Here is a 20524-nt window from a genome sequence, read left to right as displayed (position 1 = left end):
TGACGCACACCTAACATTCAAATGTTTATTTTAAATTCGACTAATATTCATTCTTTATTCACAATCTCCTCATCACAGGCAGGCACAGCACTCATTTCAGCATGTGTTCGTGTTTGTGTGTACTGTCTGCGTCACTCATAGGACGGGCCTATATCGAGCACTATATCGAACATGTTTTATATCGTTATCGAAGAAGGTGTACCGTCGATAAATATCGATACCGTTTTATCGCCCAGGCCTAATAAGAACACTGTTGTTTGTTTGTTTATGTATTTATTTATTTTCTGTTTTTTTTTATCTATATATTACATACAGGCAATGCTTTCATTTTCATGTTGAGATTTGTTTATTATGGAAGTCAAAAAAGCAATCTTTTATCCAATTTAAATGTTTTGTTTGCTTATTAGAGTGACTGGAGCATCCTGAGGTTAGTCATTATCTATAATATCTACATCTATACTGTACTATTATTATATGATCTATATGATCATTTCGACACAAGGCTGCATCCTATGAACACCCAGTATGCATTAAATGTTCCTCTGGTCCTCATGTTGCCATTCATGCTGTGAAAGCAGCTTATTTTGATGATTTCTAATTAGCCGCCTCGTCAACAGAGGGTGGGGTTTGTCACACATGAGGGTCCACGGCCGGGGCCACTTATGTAAGAATCGAAGCGTTGGGCACATGCACATCGGATGCGGGATATTGTGAGCAGGAGCTTCCCGTCGGGTCTGTCTGCTTCCTTGGCTGAGATGCAGCTTCATACTCGGGTGTGTAATAATTTATGCTTTAACGTCCGTATGGAAGTCTTTTCTTGATGTTGACTCGAACCATAAAAGAAGTTACCGTTTTTTAAATATTTATCGGATATGTGCCAGATTTGTGTTTGCTTACTGCGGTATGTGATGCTTCCAGGAAATGTTGAATGGGTGCGGTGAATGTCTTAGGGTGGCGCACTATTAAGGGCTCTAGCATGGCTGAATCTGACAGTTTAGTTGCTCAACGGTTGATAAAGAGATTCATTGTGTATGTAATGCCAGGTGCAAATGAATACTAGTGTTGTGTTATTTACAATTGACAACTAATGCAATGCTGTTTAACATTTTAATTGTGTGCATACAAAAATATTATACATTGGCTGCAAAAGTATTGGGATACTTAAGTCTCACTTCAAAATGTCACTGCATTACATACAAAATATCTAATCAAGTTCAAATCGCAACACTCTGTCTTCATTTTGGATCTGTTGTTTTATCATCTCAAGCCAATTAAACTTAATTTATTAAATGTTTTGCTTAAAGTGTGCATCCTTTAAAATAAAGTACGCTTGCTTTTATTTCATATATTATATGATATTATCATCTATTCTTATTTTTTTTGTTTTCAGAAATTAAGTATGGTTTAAGTGTACTTTTAGTACACGCTGTATCAAAAATACTTTTTTTATTTGTAGGAAAGTACAGTATATGACTTGCCCTATAGTAAGTGTTATTTTGTTTTCTCTTTCGTTGTGCCACCTGCTGGTGACCTCTTTGAATGTTGACGATATTATAGAGGCATTGTATTTTCTTTTAAAGATTTTTATTCATCTGACGTTTTAGCTTTAAGAGGGGCTGATGGGAAACACATAGCAAATAAAATATGTGACCCTGGAGCACAAAACCAGTCATAAAGGTCAATTTCTCGAAATTGAGATTTATACATCATCTGAAAGCTGAATAAATAAGCTTTCCATTGATGTATGGTTTGTTAGGATAGGACAATATTTGGCCGAGATACAACTATTTGAAAATCTGGAATCTGAGCGTGCAAAAAAATCAGAATACTGAGAACCTGCGTGTACCTTAAGTATACTTGCAATAGTTCCACTTTAGCACAATCATATATACTTAAATATATCTTTAGTTGGACTTCAATACTACTTCCGCACAATTAAAGTGCATTAAGCGCAAAATTAGTTGTTCCAATTTAGCAGACTTTAAATATACCAGTTTAGTATACTAAAAGTACAATTGCAGGGTATTTTTAAGTACATATGTAAATGTTTTTGTAGTATACTTAGCATGAAATAATTCACTAATTTTCACTAGGTTATAGATGCTAAAATTGTTTTTGATATTTTATTTAATGCAGTCTTTTAGACATTTTAAGCATAGTTTAAGTGTACTTTTCAGGGCTGCAGTATAAAAATAAATATTTTTATTATGTAAAAAGGAATATGTTAAATAATCCTAATAAGCCTACAAGCTAATCGTGTAGATACTATTAAAATGTTTATTTTTCAACTGGTTTTTATTTTTACATTTTCATTTTGGTTAGCGTTTTAGTAATTTTTTTGTGTTTTTGTCCTTTTTTAACATGTAAATATTTTTTATTCATGTTTATTTTAGTTTTGGTTATCAAGTAAAACTAAGTGAAAATGAGAAATGTTGCTTTGGAAACGTTCTCAAATAAAAAAAATAAAATTAACTGAAATAAAATAAAAATTCAAATCCAAAGCAACCTTTTTTTTTCTTTAAGTTTAAATTGATAACTAAAACTTAAATTTGTATTTAAGTTTTAGTTATCAAGTTAAACTTGAAGAAAAAAAGGTTGCTTTACATTCACATATATATGTATGTATGTGTGTATGTATGTATGTATGTGTACAGTATATATGTGTATGTATATATGTGTCTGTGTTTTTATTTTTTTATTTCTATCTTAATTTTTTGAGGGACAGCATGAAAACAATTTGATTTCAAAATGGGAATAAACAGAGTTTTGATTGCATTTGGTCTGTGTGATATAGATGATCGTACATGTTTGGGATTTTTTTGAGGAGCACCACTTTACTGCAAATGTTTGTAATTACGATAAGTTGACCATTCGAGTGGTTTTAGTCTGAATAAAGTGGACCATCCTTCAAGAAAGCCCAGTTTTCCACTGCTGATATGATGTTGTGTTGGTGTTCAAAGCATCATGTTTTCGTTCTCTCAGTTGGGCTGCGATTGGTCAAATCGCTCTCTGCTCGCCGGCTCTTAGTCTTAAAATAGAAGCAACATCTACAAAATAAAGAAAATGAAAAAATCTGCTGTTCAGGGCAAGTGTTTGTGCTCGGGGCTTTCAGAGGCTTGGACGAGACGAGACGAGTGAGTGATGAAGAGTGGCTGAAGCTGTGTTTGTGCGTGTGTGAATCGAAGCCGAGTGATCTGCAGTCTGTGCTGACAGACAGAGTGTGGGTGAGCTGAGGATTCGTGTGACCGCCGTCTGAGTCACGTGGACACAAATCACAGCAGGATTTCTGTGACATGCAGCTGAGGGTTTTGCACTATTCAATCTGATTTGTTAGTCTCCTTAGACTGATATTTATATTATTGTTTTGCTGATCATAATTAATTTTAATGCTTTAAATCTCAGTTCAGTTTTAGTCAGTTGCAGTTATGGATTGTTCTTTTGGTTATTGTTTGTTTATAGATTTCCATTTGAACATGTTTGGGATTTTTTTGAGGAGCACCACTTTACTGCAAATGTTTGTAATTACGATAAGTTGACCATTCGAGTGGTTTTAGTCTGAATAAAGTGGACCATCCTTCAAGAAAGCCCAGTTTTCCACTGCTGATATGATGTTGTGTTGGTGTTCAAAGCATCATGTTTTCGTTCTCTCAGTTGGGCTGCGATTGGTCAAATCGCTCTCTGCTCGCCGGCTCTTAGTCTTAAAATAGAAGCAACATCTACAAAATAAAGAAAATGAAAAAATCTGCTGTTCAGGGCAAGTGTTTGTGCTCGGGGCTTTCAGAGGCTTGGACGAGACGAGACGAGTGAGTGATGAAGAGTGGCTGAAGCTGTGTTTGTGCGTGTGTGAATCGAAGCCGAGTGATCTGCAGTCTGTGCTGACAGACAGAGTGTGGGTGAGCTGAGGATTCGTGTGACCGCCGTCTGAGTCACGTGGACACAAATCACAGCAGGATTTCTGTGACATGCAGCTGAGGGTTTTGCACTATTCAATCTGATTTGTTAGTCTCCTTAGACTGATATTTATATTATTGTTTTGCTGATCATAATTAATTTTAATGCTTTAAATCTCAGTGTCAGTTGCGTCAGTTGCAGTTATGGATTGTTCTTTTGGTTATTGTTTGTTTATAGATTTCCATTTGATTTTTTTTTTTTTTTTTACATATTTTGGCTTAAGTTTTACATTGTATTTTCAGTTAAGGGCTTGAAAGATTTTCATTTTCAGTGCAATCTTCAAAATATTTAGTATTTTGCATTTAAGCACTGTTTTTTTGTTTTTTCAATGCCAGAAGATACATTGCTGTTTATTAGGGATGCACCGATATGAACATTTTGGTTTCTTATCGGGCCGATACCGATAACAGAAAAAATGAGCATTTATCGGCCGATACCGATATGGTGGCCGATATATCGTGCATCCCTACTGTTTATGTTAAAAAGAGTTTTGCTTGTAAGTGTGTGATTTCTTAGTGTCCTTAGTCTGATATTTGACATTTGCCATTGAATCTGGTCCTCATTGCAGCTTTTTTTTTTTTTGGGCCAAGAAACACCAAAACAATTGTTTTTCAAGTCATAAATAAAAATTATGCCAGTATGTGTTGAAGAAAATACTATTTCAGCCTGTTTTTATTCAGTCTGTTTGACATTTGGCATTAAAGCTTGTCCTCGTGCAGCTATTTTTTTTATCGGCTATTGTAGTTTTGCTGATCACAATCATTTTATTTTATAACAAAATGATTATGATCAGCAAAACTATAGTAAATGAACAATGATAAATTATAACTTCACTTTCCATTCAGTTAAGTTTTGGTCATTTGCAGCAGTGGATTATTCTTTTAATTAGTTTAAATTTCATCTATATATTTCTTATTGATTATGTATTGTAGAATTTAGATCTGAAATGAATTTTGCATGACACTTTGCATTTTCAGTGCAATCATTAAAATGTTTCTGAACTTTTGCATACATGCATTTTTTTTTCATTGCCACAAGTTGCATTGCGTCTATGTTGATTTAACATTTGTTATCTGAGATCCCACACAAAATGCACAAACTGTTTTAAGCAGGATTTCTGTGACATGCAGTTGAGTGTTTTGCATTATTAAATGTGTGTTTATTAGTCTGATATTTGTCGTATATTTGACACATTTTAGCTTAGGTTTTAGTTTAATTTTGCTGATTATTAGGATTTGGAATGGATTTTGCATGACACGGTTTACGTTTTCAGTGCAATCTCAAAATATTCTTTGTCTTTTGCATGTACAGTATGCAACTTTTTTCTGTTCAGTAAAACAAGATGCTTTTGCTCCTACATTAACATAAGGTTTGCTCTCTGAGATCCCACACAAACTCCAGCATTTTTGTGACATGTTTTTTGTGTCACAAGTGTGTAATTTTTTAGTCTCTTTAGTCGGATATTAGACAGTTGGCATTAAATCTGGTATTCAATGCAGTTTATTCTTGACAAAAATCACCAACAGACCGGAAGAGACTCGCAGACATTGTAAAAAAAGATTTTTCCAAGTTGTAAATCTGGATTACTGAAGTATGTTTTACAAGAAAATGCTATTTTAGTCTTTCAATTTCAAAATTTCACATTTAATCCAATGCAATTTGCCATTGTAATTTGCCATTTCTAAATGAAAATTTAATCCTACATCAAATTTATTTTCATTATATAAGCCAAGCGGCCACATTTTGTGCAATTAACCATTTCAGCATGCAAAAACAAAAACTTAAGTCCTCATTTTTCATAGACATAACTCTGTAGAAAACAAAGCAAAATTCTGTTTGTCAAAATCTAATTTACAGTATAGTGAGATGATCTGCTGATTCTGGCCCTTGTTTCTAGTGTTTTGTAACAAGAGAGATCAGATCTGGGCCAGCTGGATCAGCGCCTCCTTTAAATCTTGCAATCCTTCTCTATTAGTGCAGCGGACCATTTATAATTAGAGTATAGAGAGAAATTAGAGCGCTTACGTATTCTGGAGTCTTTGTAAAGTAGGAAATTTTTCAAACCCTGTTCGAGTCAGTAGCGATTTGAAAGTGGAAATGAAATGGCTGTGCATTGGGTTTCTGCTATCAGTTAACACTACAGTCCCAATCAAATAAACACACCAAAGTTTACATAAGAGACACATGGGCTTCACTCCAAAACCTTGTAGGCTGCTATGTTGGCAGCGTTTTAACACATCAACAGAAAGTACTCAGAAAGGTGTGTAGAGATGCACAAACCAGTGGCTGCAGGCCAGAGCTGACCTGTGATGACCTTTGATTTGCTCCACCGTGCTATATTATAAGAGGAAGAGAAAGTAAAAAAAAAAAAAAAAACATGCCTGTCATGCACATAAAAAAAAAACAGGTTATTTATTTATTGCATCGAAATGTGAACAAACAATAAGTAAATTTAACTTAACTAAAATAAAAAAAAAATGTATTTAAAATGTTTAATTATTTGAAAATGTAATCAATTTTAATATAGTTGGGTATAATGCAGTATTTACTTTTAACCCATGATCAATTAATTTTTGGCTCACTGCGTGTCACAAGAAGAGGGGAAAAAAACATGCCTTTGAAGTGTATTTATATTTTTGTTTACATTTTTTAAAATTATTTTTGCATGAAATTTAAAAAAAAACAATAAGAATTTAATAAAAAATATAATATTATATATATATATATATATATATATACTTAGATATAATGCAGCATTTACTTTTGGACCATGATCAGTCAAGTTTTAATTTTGGCACTTCGCATTGAAACTTTCAGGGACCTCTGGTATAATTGTTTGAGCTTTTATTGCATGAGCAAGTTTATTTTGGAGTTATTTTGGAGTTTTGGCTAACGCTTTACTTGAAGCCTTCATGTATAATGCATTATAAAAGCATTCATAATGTACATTGTAATGCATCTTTCCTTAAATAATTGTAACCAAAATTAAAATGCATTATAATATTTGGAGATCAGCTGTTTGTCATGTGTTTTAATGCATTGCACTTTCTAGTTGTAACAGTGAATAGATAAGAATTATAACTCCGGATACAATTTTTTGTGAGATCACACAATGCATTATAAACTGCATTAATTAATGCATTGAAATACTTTTGTAATGCATTATATATAAAGGCTGTAAGTGTTACACTTACTAACTTGGCTCTAACTAACAATAACTGCATTGATATCAATTATGCATCAGGTTTCACGTGTGCTTCAGTCTGTTCTTCTAATGCACAGGATCGCTGCTTATGTAGAGCGTTTCAAATGAGGTTTTATTGGAGTTAAGGTGCTGGTTATGTAGCCGATAGACTGGTCAAAGAGCTGTAAGAGCATCTCGCAGTCACCTCACCTGCTTAATTTGATTGCTCAGGTAAGATGAGATGCTGTAATATCCACCTTCACAGAGACTCCATTAACCAGAAGCATTTAGCGTGAGCTTTTGACCGGAATAATTCATGTAACGCAATTATCGAGCTCTCGCGCCTGATCAGATTTGCTCCCTGACGGTTAATAAAGTCGTTTCTCAGCAGCAGCAGCAGCAGCAGCAGTGTTCAGATTGAGTTTTGCATGTTTGCTTTGGCATTTAGTCATGATGTGCTCTTTTGTTCGGCTGTCGTTCGCTTCCTGCGAGGGACGTGTGATTTGTGTGTCTTTTGTCTTGTGAATGTTTCAGATGAGTCAGTTGAATAAGACAGAATAATGTCAGACGACAGTCAGAGAAATCACTCATCATCATCATCACAGATCATTAGTGCTCTATTCACACCGTCAAACAGGTAGAAACAACAAGACATCTGATTTGAGTTGTTCAGCTGCCCATTCAACAAGTTTATAATAGTGTTCACAGTCATTTTATTTTAATGCTTTCAATCACAGTTTAATTTTAGTCAGTTGGAGCAATGGAGTTTTTTGGATTGTTTATAAGATGTTGTTTAAGGCAAGACACTACAGGCAAAGCCAGTGTCAATTTTGGGTTATTTTGCTTCCATAACATGTCGTCTTAGTAGACAGAAAACGTCCATAATACACATTTAAGTGTTTATTTTATTGCACTTTATCTCTTTGCATCTGTAGATTTAAATTGCAATACATATTTTAAAGGCTGTTTTCTCAAAAAGAGCTTTTTCTCCACTTCAACAGCACTTACATACATCAAAACTTAACTTTATTCATGTATATGTTCTGTAGGTTTTTACTAAGGGTTTGCTCATGTAATTCACCTGCTTGTATTGCTAATTATAATCATTTTATTTGAATACTTTCAATTTCAGTTTAATTTTAGTCCATTGCATGAATATTTTGGTTTTAGTTTTCATTTCATGGATGCATTTCTATTGCATTTTACTTTTAGCTTAGGTTTTAGTTTGTAATTATACTCAACAATGTTTTGCTCAACCTTCATCTGAGTGCTTAAGATCTAAAGAAGGTATTGCATGACACCATGCACAATTTAAGTGCAACCATCAAAATTGTATTGTCTTTTGCAAATAAACAACAGTTTTAAACAAGATACATTGCTTCCATGTTAATTTGCTATCTGAGACATCTCACACAAACACAGGTCAGGTTACTTTATTTTTGTATTTATTTTTGTTTAATTTAATTTAAGTTGTTTTGTTTTTCATTAAGTGTATAAATAAAAAAATCAGTTATTTAATTTTTTCACAATTTTGAAACATCACTGTTTCCACAAAATATTAGGCAGCAAAAATGTTTTCAACATTTGATAACAAGAACCGTCACTAATAATTTTAGCACTAATAATAATAATGGAACACCAAATCAGCATATTAGAATGATTTCTGAAGGATCACGTGGCACTGAAGACTGGAGTAATGATGCTGAAAATTCAGCTTTGATCACAGAAATAAATTACATTTTACTACATATTCAAATAGAAATCACTTATTTGAAATTGTAATAATATTTCACAATTTATACTGTATTTTGATCAAACAAATTAGCATAACAATTATTTTTAAAAAACATGAAAAAACCTTAATTATTCCAAACTTTTGACTGGTAGTTTTTCTAGTTTTAATATAAAATATTATCGCAGCTATTCAGTCACCTGTTGATGAATTTAACAATATGAAACACCCTTTTAAAGCTTAGGCCCGCTCGCACACATTACGCCGGTCATCAGTGTCCGCAGTGCTCAAGACTTTGGGACGCTGGCCATCTATAGCAGCTGCTCGTGGCTGAAGTCAAAGCGATGCGTTTCCTGCATCCCATATGTTTTTCGCAGGGCTTGCCGTGTTCGCGCTCCTCTGAGTGATGGCACAAATCCCATTCATATTTTTATCTCAGCTCTCACCTCACTGCCATCATCCAGCATTAACCTGGATAATTTGGTCGTTGCTGCATGAATGCGTTTAATATTCATGCATTTGGTGGATGCATTTATCCAGAGAGATTTACAGTGCGTTTGAGGTATACCTTTATTATGGCCAGATGGTGTGACAGTGTTTACTTTGCAATGGTAGAAATGTCAATTTGTACTGCTTACATTCACATACATCTGAGACAGGTGAGTAAACATGGAGTAATGTCAATAAGTTCCAAACGAGTCAAGATGTTGTTTAAGACAAGAAAAAAAGAAAAATTACATTTTAGACTATTTCCATATGTTGTTGTTTTAGACTAGTGAGGGGGAAAAAAAAACATCCAGAATACACATTTAGGTGTTTATTTTATTGCACTTTATCTATTTGCACGTGTAGATTCTTTAGAGGCCGCTTACATAAAACCATAAACCAGAATTTACAGTTTTATTCCTGTCTATCTTCTGAAGTCTTTTACTGAGGGGTTTGTTTATGTATCATTCGGACTAATTTATGAAACATTTTATTCTTAAAAACATGGTGAAAATGTATTTTTTCTAGCTGTTGACAGTGTTTTCTGATTGATAGAGGCATAAAAAGAGAAATTTAAAGTTCTCTTTAAAAACCTTTAATTCTATGTCAACATAATCAAACAAGAAATTTGAACCTGCTTTGTCCGGTGTTGAGATTTATGCAAAGTACTGCATAAATAACTACATATTTGATTAGATGGTCTAATTTGCAGTGTTATTTTAGTATGGAGATTTTTTTGAATTCATTTTCATTTCGAAATGTTTCTGCATGTTTTTGTAATTTTTAGTAGTTGTTTATATATGTGTATATGTTTGAGTGTGTGTGTAATTTATATGGTTTTAGTTATTTTAGTTAAACTTTTTTAGTTAAAATGCTTTAATGTTTTTTTATGTTTTAGTTGTAGTTATTTCAGTTATCAAGTTAAACTAAATGAAAGTGACATGTTGTTTGGAAATTTGCTGAAATAAGTTAGTTTATTTTATTTCAGGTAACGAATTTGTTTCATTTTTAGCTAACTATTTAAACAAAGCATTTCAGTAAACTTGTTATAGAAAACATTTGTCTTAATGTACTTTGGTCAAATTGGGAAAATATGATATCGATTTGTAATTTCTAACCATTTAAAACTATTTCAAACCATATAATTTTCACCTATAGTGTCTTGCTTTAATATAGCAAAGCAATGTTGCAACTTGTTGAATTAATACAGAATTCAGCTGAGTATCATAGATGTGTGTGTATATCGGCTATTTTACAAAGACTTGCTTGACTTGAGTAAAACATTTAGTGCAAAAGATTTTGGTCATATATCGCCCACTGCTTTTCATCAGTACATGCATTTCTTTGGGAACCGAGTCCTTGGCCTTAGTGTTGCACCATCCTAGATTTATTAAACAAAGACCTGTTCATGAACTAATGGCCTTTTACAGATTTGTTGTAGCTGCATTGAGTATCGTCTCATGCAGTGCACACATGACCTCTCATGCTCTCGCCGCGGCTTGAAAGATTAATTGTAGCCATTCGCGTTGCGCTGGAACATGTGTCGAGAATGATGGCTCTTCCTCGCCGCCTCCTCCAGCCCACGGCTTTAATTAGCTAACGACGTGCACAGAGCTCACGCTTCACACACAACAAATGCAAGAGGATATAAAGAGTGAGCAATAGCTGAGAAACTAGCGGCGATTAGATTAGTGAAATGCGAGAAGATGTGATGTAAAGACCATTTGCTGGTTACCTGAGCGGAACGTGGAAACATAATGCTATTAAATTCACAATAAAATCTTATGCTGAGTGATAACGTACAGATAATGGGACACCGAGCTCTACATAAAGACCAAAGGCTGTGTTTTGTTCAGAGAGAGACCATGACGGGAAGCTTTTTTAGCACTGATGCAAGAAAATGAAGAGTTAAAGACATACATTATGTGTGTAAATCATGCTTTGTGTTTTACTTTACATGCACCTGCAGAAGATGTCCGGAAATGTAGTTTTGCACAAGTATGCATCTCATAAACCAATGCATAGTGTTTCCAGACAAGCTTTATTGCTATTATAAACAATACACGAAATGTGCACTAACTAATTAACTGGGATTGCTTCTGCTACGTATAAGCAAAAATGAATGTCCTCCTGAAATCATTCAAACATGAATTAAAGGCAAAATGAATAAATATTATACATATTCCCACTGTTTTACAAAATATCATGTTTTACAGTTATTAAAAATATAAAAATAAGAAATGTATTGCATTAATACTAATGTACTGTAAAAGAAAAATCAATATGACTAAAATATGATTCACACTGTATTATTTAATTAAAATAAATAAGAAATAAATTGCAGCGATACTAAAGTATTGTAAAATGAAAAAAAAAAACATTTGATTTGACTAAAACATGGTTTTAACTGCTATTAAAAATAAATAAAATAAGAGATATATTTCAACATTGCTAATGTACTGTAAATTTTAAAAAGTATGACTAAAATATTAAAAAATCAAGACTAAAATATGAATTTTAAAATGAAATTTCTGTAATAATACTATTGTACTTGATAATTTTGTTTGGTTACAACTGTAAAATTACGATACTAATAATTATGTCTTAATTTCTTAATTTTTCATTCATTTTTATTCACATTAAACCAAGCTTTTATTTTGGCGGTTTGCCTCAAATGCATATATGCACTCAACCCTCTACATTGCGAGTAAATCACTCGCATATGCGTGAGCCACTCCAGGCAAAACAGAACCTTTTATTAAGCTAAAAGTACAAGTAATTTCTGTATTTCTTTTCATATAAGGATGATTTAATCTTTAAATCAACCAATTAAATTCAGCTCAACAAGTACTATGAGATTCATCCTTTAATTAACACAAATGAATTAAGGCTCACAGAATCTGCTGTAGTACCTGTACGCTTCATCTAACGACATGTCCATCTTCTTCATGATGTAAGCGATGGCGATGGTGGCCGAGCGAGAGATTCCCGCCAAACAGTGGACCAGGACTCTGGCGTTACTGGCCTTGGCTTTCTCTGACAGGAAACACACAAAAACACTTCCTGTCAGCTGACCTCCCACTCTCAACATGACCCTCATTATTAGTTCTACAGTCACATGAGCATGTCTGACCGATGAAATCTGTGAAAGTTAATCTGGGAGAAATTAAATGTTTACAAAGTTCAAAACACTATAACTGCTAACTGGAAGGAAAACAAACTAAAACTGAACTGGAAAAACTCTCTTCCTCTTTAAGAACCTACATAGAAGTTTGGTTTGTTTTGTAATTTTTTTGGAGTAAATGGACTGATTATATTAAAGCAGCGGTTCCCAAACTGGGGTGCACAGACCGACCAGCAGGGGTGCGCGAGAGAATGCTTTTGATGATCTGTGTGCATTTTTTGAAGGGGCAAGTGAAAGGGAATTTTACTTGCCCGACCGGACAACTAATCTAATCTAATTAAAACATAGAACTAGGGAAGCACCAAAATTTTGGCGAGAATTATTCAGATTTTATTACACTTGGTGTAAACGGCAATTCATAATGGATAATCAATAGTAACAAGGTCGCGGCAGTTGAGACTCACGTGAGACAATCTCATGGAGAAATCGAAACAAATGAACACAACTGCACACAGAAGAAACATACTACGGTTAAAAATGTAGTTTTTATATTTATTACATAAAGCCTAGCCTAATTAATTAACATGACACGACTAAGAGAGTGCAGTTTTCCCCGAAAATCAGTACGATTGTAAATTCGACATTGATTTTAAACAAGACTTCAAACGAGTAGTTAATATTAAGTGACTTAGGGCATACATTTTAGTACAATAATGTCAATGTGACTGTTTTTGCTCGATTTGTTTAACGAAAATAGTTCCAAACAAACTTAGCAGCAGAACTGTCGCGCATCTCTGAGCAACACACTGTGTTAGCGGTGTTTCGTTAGGCTACTGAATGATTCGCATTTTTTTATTAATAATTTGAGTCAATGACTCAGTGGTCCATTCATAAAGACAGGCGCTTGCTTCATTCTTGAATGAATCAGCCGTCTGAACGAATCGTTTGAATGCCTCAATGACTCACTCATTAAGACATGCAACTTGCTGCTGCCACCTGCTGGCGGGTTACTTTCAAATTTAAAAGTAACTTTTTTTTTTGTATTTTTTACAACTTTTCATATTTGTAAATAAAAAAACCTGATGTAAAACACCAAGCTCACAGCATTATTTATGCTGTTGTAATTTTGTAGTGTTAATGCATTCATGCTACATTTCAGCTTCATTAAATTGTCTGTGTAAATGTATCTAAATGCCACTTCAGCTGCTTCGGTTTCTCCAGCAGTGGAAAATTTGGTTTTGTTAATACTGATTTCATTTGATTGGTAACAGCCCTATAGAGTCTTATTATATTAAGTGAAATTATTAATAAAATGTAAGAATTTGATATGAAAGATGACACATGCATTTAATAAGGTTAGGGGAAAATACCCTTTTTATAGGCAAAAAACTAATGCACAAATTACAGTCTCATTGGCTGGCGCTCGCCTATTGTCCCTGTTTTGATTTCAGTGAATCAGTTCGAGCGAACGCACACAAACTGATTAATATTCATGAATTAATCCTTAGTTCTTTTTTGTATTGTTCTTATTAGTAGAATTCGTATCATTATTATCTTATCAGTATTTTTGTTTGTTTTCTCAGTTTTTTTGACAGAAACACTGATTGACCAAAAAAGCACCACCACCAGTCCTAAGTTCAGTTAAAATGACTAATATGCATTCATACATGGTTATAAAGTTGTTGCATCAGTTTGTGATATGACTGTCACAATCAATTTTGTTTCGATATATCATTCAACCGTACTTAGAAATATGAGAGCGTTCAGACAGCATCTCCCCATTTTTCGAGTAAAGTCTGTGCCTTTGCATCCAGTTCTTCTCTTCTCAGATGACGTGGCATGTTGAAGTGTGTGGTGACTCAACTGTACCAGCCGACAGTTTTGAATGATTACAGTGTGTAACTGGGTCATCAACATTTGCAGCAGTTTCTTCACTTGTAGCACTTTCTCCCATCAACCTTTTGTACTAGAAAGTCATTGTTCACCTCCCACTAAATTACGGTTCCCAGGAGCTTTGAGAACAGTGACAGCCGCAGCATAGATGTTCCCGTGGAGGCCGATCATTTCCACGGCTTTTATTGGGTTCAGTTCCACTGTGTTGTGTCTTAATGGAGAATGTCATACCTCACGTCTCACATGTTGCTGTTATGAAAGAGGTCAATCAGAGTTGTGTAATCTGGACACCTGAGGAAAACAAGTGCGTAAAGATGGAAATTGCAAGCTTTCTGAATACTGTATCTTACATGCTGTATCGTAAGTAAATTTCTAAGGCCTCTAAATTATCAACATCAATTATCTACTGGACTGAAGCAGCTCGGCTTTACTTGATTCTCCATTAATCATTTTTAGAAAAATCAGTGAGTCGCAAATCTGATCATCAATCTCAATCATCAGCGGATTGCATTGCATTATGTTTTGAACATAGGAGATATAGTGATGACTGATTTATATAATTTTATCTAAGTAGCTGCTATACTGTCATAAGAATCTCTTTGATTTACATTAAATACAAAATAATTTAATCATTTTTTTCCATATAAATATCAGCATCTGCACCAAATTGCATATTTTTGTTCAGTTTGAGTCTCTGAATAATTTTTTTCCTTCATATTCTCACTATATCAGACTAGATGAGCCATAAAAGCCTGATGGTCTTGTTGAAATACAGCTGAGTATCGTCAGCATAACAATGGAAACTAATTCCATATTTTCTGATAAAATTACCAATGGGCAACATGTTTATTGAAAATAACGGAGGGCCTAAGACCGATCCTTGTGGCACGCCATACTTTAATGCCGTTAATTGAGATGATTCCCCATTTAAATAAATAAACTGGTAACTGTCGTGCAGGTAGGATCTAAATCATCTTAAAGCCTGTCCCTGAATACCCGTATCGGTTTGTAATCCATCTATGAGTATGTCATGATCTATTGTGTTGAACACCACATCTGTAGTGTGGATCAAATAATGATACTCAACAAAAATACATACACAAACTTATATATATGTATTATAGAGAGAGAAGAGAAAGTAAACCATTCCATTTCAAAAATTACATTTTTCTGACCGCTATTTCATATGTCAGGCTATACAGGGTTTAAGCAGTCAGTTTTGAGTTCATGTTAACATTGAACTAATTTGATCTTTATCCTCCTCTGTCTTTCAGTCACCTCTCACAGTCAAGTTCTTTGGAGGAAGTGTGTGTTGATGTGGATAAGTTCGTCCCTCCTGCACCGCGAAAGGTGGAAATGAGACGCGACCCGGTGCTCGGCTTCGGCTTCGTGGCGGGCAGCGAGAAACCAGTGGTGGTTCGATCGGTTACTCCAGGTATCCCAGCTAACCGAGACTGGTTTTTCTGCATGTATTCATACAATTGAGTCATTTCATACAACATGAGTGTGACTAAGAAACCAGTCGGGAAGCACAAGTCTCTTCTGCTCGCCAAAGCTGCATTTTAACAGTCACAGAGTGAAAAAAAAAGAAAAGTGTGAAATATTTTTACAGTTTAAAATAGCTCTTTTCTATGTGAATATATGTTAAAATGTAATTTATTACTGTGATCAAGCTGAATTTTTAGCATCATTACTCCAGTCTTCAGTGTCGCATGATCCTTCAGAAATATTGTCACTTTTGACTAATTTAATGCATCCTTGCTGAATAAAAGTATTAATGTCTTAAAAACAAACAAACAAACTGACCCTTACCCCAACACTGTTGATTTATAGTGTGTAAAGCCAAGAAAGGATCATGATAGAAAACATAATGGCCAAATAAAAAGTGCATTATCATGGTGCATGATGTTCGTTGTTTTAGAAAAAATACATATAATATGAACACAAATGTGATGTGTGTTTGTGATGAATGTGCAGGAGGGCCTTCAGAAGGGAAGCTGATCCCAGGAGATGAGATAGTGATGATAAATGAGGAGGCCGTGAGTTCAGCTCCACGGGAACGAGTCATTGACCTGGTCAGGTACTGAGCTCCATCAACCAGTTACTGTGTCGCTCTTCATCTACTACATGTGTTTTTCAGCTGAAGCCATTACATGCTGACAGACCAGCAGTTTCTGTCTACAATAACCATATATACTGTGGTCCCAAAATGAGTATGAACACCCGAGTCAGATGTCTGTCATTGTATTAGATCAGGGTTTTGCTAACTATCCCTGATTCCATCTTGAGAATTTAATATTCTTATTGTTTTTTTGTTTTGTTTTCCATTATTTTTGGCAGAAGTTGTAAGGAGTCCATCATCCTGACTGTGGTGCAGCCGTACCCTGTAAGTCTACATATTGACTGAGTATTTTGGCTAATTTTAGGTTAAATTCTGCAGAACTCAATGTAGAAAACACTAATAAAACGTCTGCAGATCAGTGTTACTTTAGTTATTTTATTATCATTGATATACTATACTATACTACTGTATACTATATTATACTATACTATATTTTTTGTTGATGTGTTGAATTTGTTTATTTTAATATTTTATGTTTTTACTTTAATTTTACTTAGTTTTAGTAATTTTGTTTAGGTTTTGTCCTTTGTATTATTTTTTTAATGTCTGTAGTTATTATTCATTTTTATTGATTAGTTTCAATCATTTTCGTTCTTATTTTAGCTAGCTGTCCAAGGCACCATTTTCGTTTAGTTTAGTTTTTGCCATTTTTATTATTTTTTAATTATTTTAATACTCAAATTTATTTTATTTTAGCTGGTTGCCAAGCTGCCATTTTTTTGTTTTGTTGTGTTTTTGTCACCTTTCATTAGTTTTAAATGTGTTTATATATTATGTTTATATAGTTTTTATTCATTTGTATGTATTAGTTTTAATTATTTTAGTTTTTAAACTTATTTTATTTCAGTTATTTGCCAAGGCACCACTTTTGTTTAGTTTTGTGTTTTTGCAATTTGTATTTTTTTTATCTATATAGGTTTTATATTCACTTGTATTTATTAGTTTTACTTATTTTAATACTTATTTTATCTCAACTAATTGCCAAGGTACCATTTTTGTTTAGTTTTGTGTGTTTTGTATTTTTTTTTTGTTTATATATATATATATATATATATATATATATATATATAGTTTTGTATATGTACACTGCTCAAAAAAATTAAAGGAACACTTTTTAATCACTGTATAGCATCAAGTCAATTAAACTCCTGGGATATTGATCTGGTTAGCTAAGTAGCAGAGGGGGTTGTTAATCAGTTTCAGCTGCTTAAGGGTTTATGAGCACTGAACGGCCGCTGACGTCCTGGAGCTTGCGTCTCCGAAAATGAAGATGTCATTTTTATTAACAAACCGCATATTTGAAGTCCAAACAAGTAAATTTTTGCATAGAAAACTCTTAAAACTACATTCCGTGACACAAAACTGTATTATTTTTTTAAATTATAGTGGATTTTAAAAACAGGAATGGTTTTACAGGTGGAGGCCACTGACATTGTGTTCCCTACTCATCTTTTCTGACTGTTTTTCACTAGTTTTGCATTTGGCTAGGGTCAGTGTCACTGCTGGTAGCATGAGGCGATACCTGGACCCTACAGAGATTGCACAGGCAGTCCAACTCTTCCCCCAGCACAGTCTCAAGAGTATGGAGGATATTCCAGGAGACAGGCAGTTACTCTAGGAGAGCTGGACAGAGCCGTATAAGGTCCTTAACCCATCAGCAGGACCGGTATCTGCTCCTTTGTGCAAGAAGGAACAGGATGAGCACTGCCAGAGCCCTACAAAATGACCTCCAGCAGGCCACTGTTGTGAATGTCTCTGACCAAACAATCAGAAACAGACTTCATGAGAGTGGCCCGTGGAGCTCGATTGGCATTTGCCATTGAACAGCAGAATTGGCAGATCCGCCACTGGCGCCCTGTGCTTTTCACAGATGAGAGCAGGTTCACCCTGAGCACATGTGACAGACGTGAAAGGGTCTGGAGAAGCCATGGAGAACATTATGCTGCCTGTAACATCGTTCAGCATGACCGGTTTGGTGGTGGGTCAAGTGATGGTCTGGGGAGGCATATCCATGGAGGGACGCACAGACCTCTACAGGCTAGACAATGGCACCCTGACTGCCATTAGGTATCGGGATGAAATCCTTGCACTACGCTGGTGCAATGGGTCCTGGGTTCCACCTGGTGCACGACAATGCCCAGCCTAATGTGGCGAGAGTATGCAGGCAGTTCCTGGAGGATGAAGGAATTTATACCATTGAATGGCCCCGACGCTCGCCTGACCTAAATCCAATCGAACACCTCTGGGACATTATGTTTCGGTCCATCCGACGCCACCAGGTTGCACCTTATGTAGCTCAGTGATGCCCTGGTCCAGATCTGTGAGGAAATACCCCAGGACACCATCCGTCGTCTCATTAGGAGCACGCCCTGACGTTGTCAGGCATGCATACAAGCACATGGGTGCCATACAGACTACTGAGTACCATTTAGAGTTGCTGCAATGAAATTTCAGCAGAATTGACTAGCCTGCTGCATGATTTGTTTCACTTTGATTTTCGGGGTGTCTTTGAATTCAGCCCTCTGTAGGTAGATAATTGTTTTAATTTCCATCAAACGATGGAATTCTTTCGTTCCTTACACATTACCCAGTCCATATCAGTATAGATGTCCAGCATGATATTTTTCCCCTTTGAGATCTGATGTGTTTTCAAAGTGTTCCCTTAATTTTAACACTTATATAATTTCAAGGAACAAATTTTAGTTTTTATGGTTTTAGTTGACGTTAATAACCCTGCTGTGGATTCCATCTGGATCTGCTTATTAGTTTCTGGCTCAGCTCTTAGGCAGAAGATAATGACTTGATAACATTGATATCCAGTAATTTTTCTGCTTTTGTTCCTCTGTTATTCCCATCCAGTCGCCCAAATCTGCCTTCATCAGTGCAGCTAAAAAGGCTAAATTGAAATCCAATCCGGTCAAAGTGCGCTTTGCTGAAGAAGTCATTATTAATGGACAAGTACCTGTAAGTGAAAAATGACACGTTTTGCTGAAAAAGCATGTCATGGGCTATATCACAGTATTTACAGCCGATTTAATGGTTTTTTAGGTTTAAAGATCAACCCATTTTACTTTCATAATCTGACATCTCTGAGAGAAACAAACCGGATATTCAGTGAGAAACACTGTAGGGTTTTGATTATAATCATCCGAGATTGATTGGATTGTGAAAAGTGGACGTTATGCACCAGAATAGTCATGTGATTAGAATAAGAGGATTGATGTCGTCAGCCGGAAAGTGATTTTAGCTCTGGAGCAAATTATTGCATTGTGATGAAATATTATGAGGATGCACGTTACATAAATCAGTGTTCATTCATACTGTGCGTCTTAATTAGTGGCACAACAAGAGGTTAATGATTAAAAATATGCAGCCGCACGTGTTTTATGCTGATATCATCACAGGGATGTGAATCACTGACAGATCAGCGAACAGATAAAAGCCACTTTAGTTGTGTTATTCATGCAGCTCAGAGATATTAGAAACATGACGGAGTGTTTTCATCCGCAGGAGACTGTGAAGGATAATTCTCTGCTCTTCATGCCAAACGTCTTGAAGGTGTATCTGGAAAACGGACAAACAAAGTCCTTTAAGTTTGACTGCAACACCTCCATTAAGGTATTTCAGCATTGCAATATTTACAAATTACTGCTGATGCACCATATCAGCAAAAATAATGGCTATGCATACATTAAATATGGTGCAATAAAATATTATTGTAGCAAGCAAAATGTATTTTTTTTAAATAAATTAATACTATTATTTATCAGGGATGCATTATAAAATAAAATGTACCACAGTTTCCACAAAAATATTGGGCAGCACAACTGTTTTCAACAAAATATGATAATAATCAGAAATGTATGAAGACTGGAGTAATGATGCTGAAAATTCAGCTGCGCATCACAGAAATAAATTACAGTTTAACAGATATTCACAAAGAAGACAGCTATTTTAAATTGTAAAAATATTTCACAAATATTTTACTGTATTTTTGATCAAATAAGTGCAGCCTTGGTGAGCCCCCCAAAA

General features: G+C 34.8%; 1 protein-coding gene across 1 annotated transcript in view; it reads left to right on the top strand.

The window, feature by feature from the left end:
- LOC107691261 (FERM and PDZ domain-containing protein 4-like) overlaps positions 1 to 20524 on the top strand; it is a 65549-nt gene that overhangs the window by 25038 nt on the left and 19987 nt on the right. Inside the window, exons 3-7 of the mRNA XM_016489774.1 lie at positions 15645 to 15805; positions 16348 to 16450; positions 16711 to 16756; positions 19352 to 19456; positions 20003 to 20110. Coding sequence (XP_016345260.1) covers positions 15645 to 15805; positions 16348 to 16450; positions 16711 to 16756; positions 19352 to 19456; positions 20003 to 20110 — 523 coding nt within the window. The remainder of the gene's footprint in view (positions 1 to 15644; positions 15806 to 16347; positions 16451 to 16710; positions 16757 to 19351; positions 19457 to 20002; positions 20111 to 20524) is intronic.

This window comes from Sinocyclocheilus anshuiensis, unplaced genomic scaffold, assembly GCF_001515605.1.
Source record: "Sinocyclocheilus anshuiensis isolate Anshui unplaced genomic scaffold, SAMN03320099.WGS_v1.1 scaffold394, whole genome shotgun sequence".
Taxonomy (NCBI): Eukaryota; Metazoa; Chordata; class Actinopteri; order Cypriniformes; family Cyprinidae; genus Sinocyclocheilus; species Sinocyclocheilus anshuiensis.
This window is presented reverse-complemented; position numbering and strand designations above follow the sequence as displayed.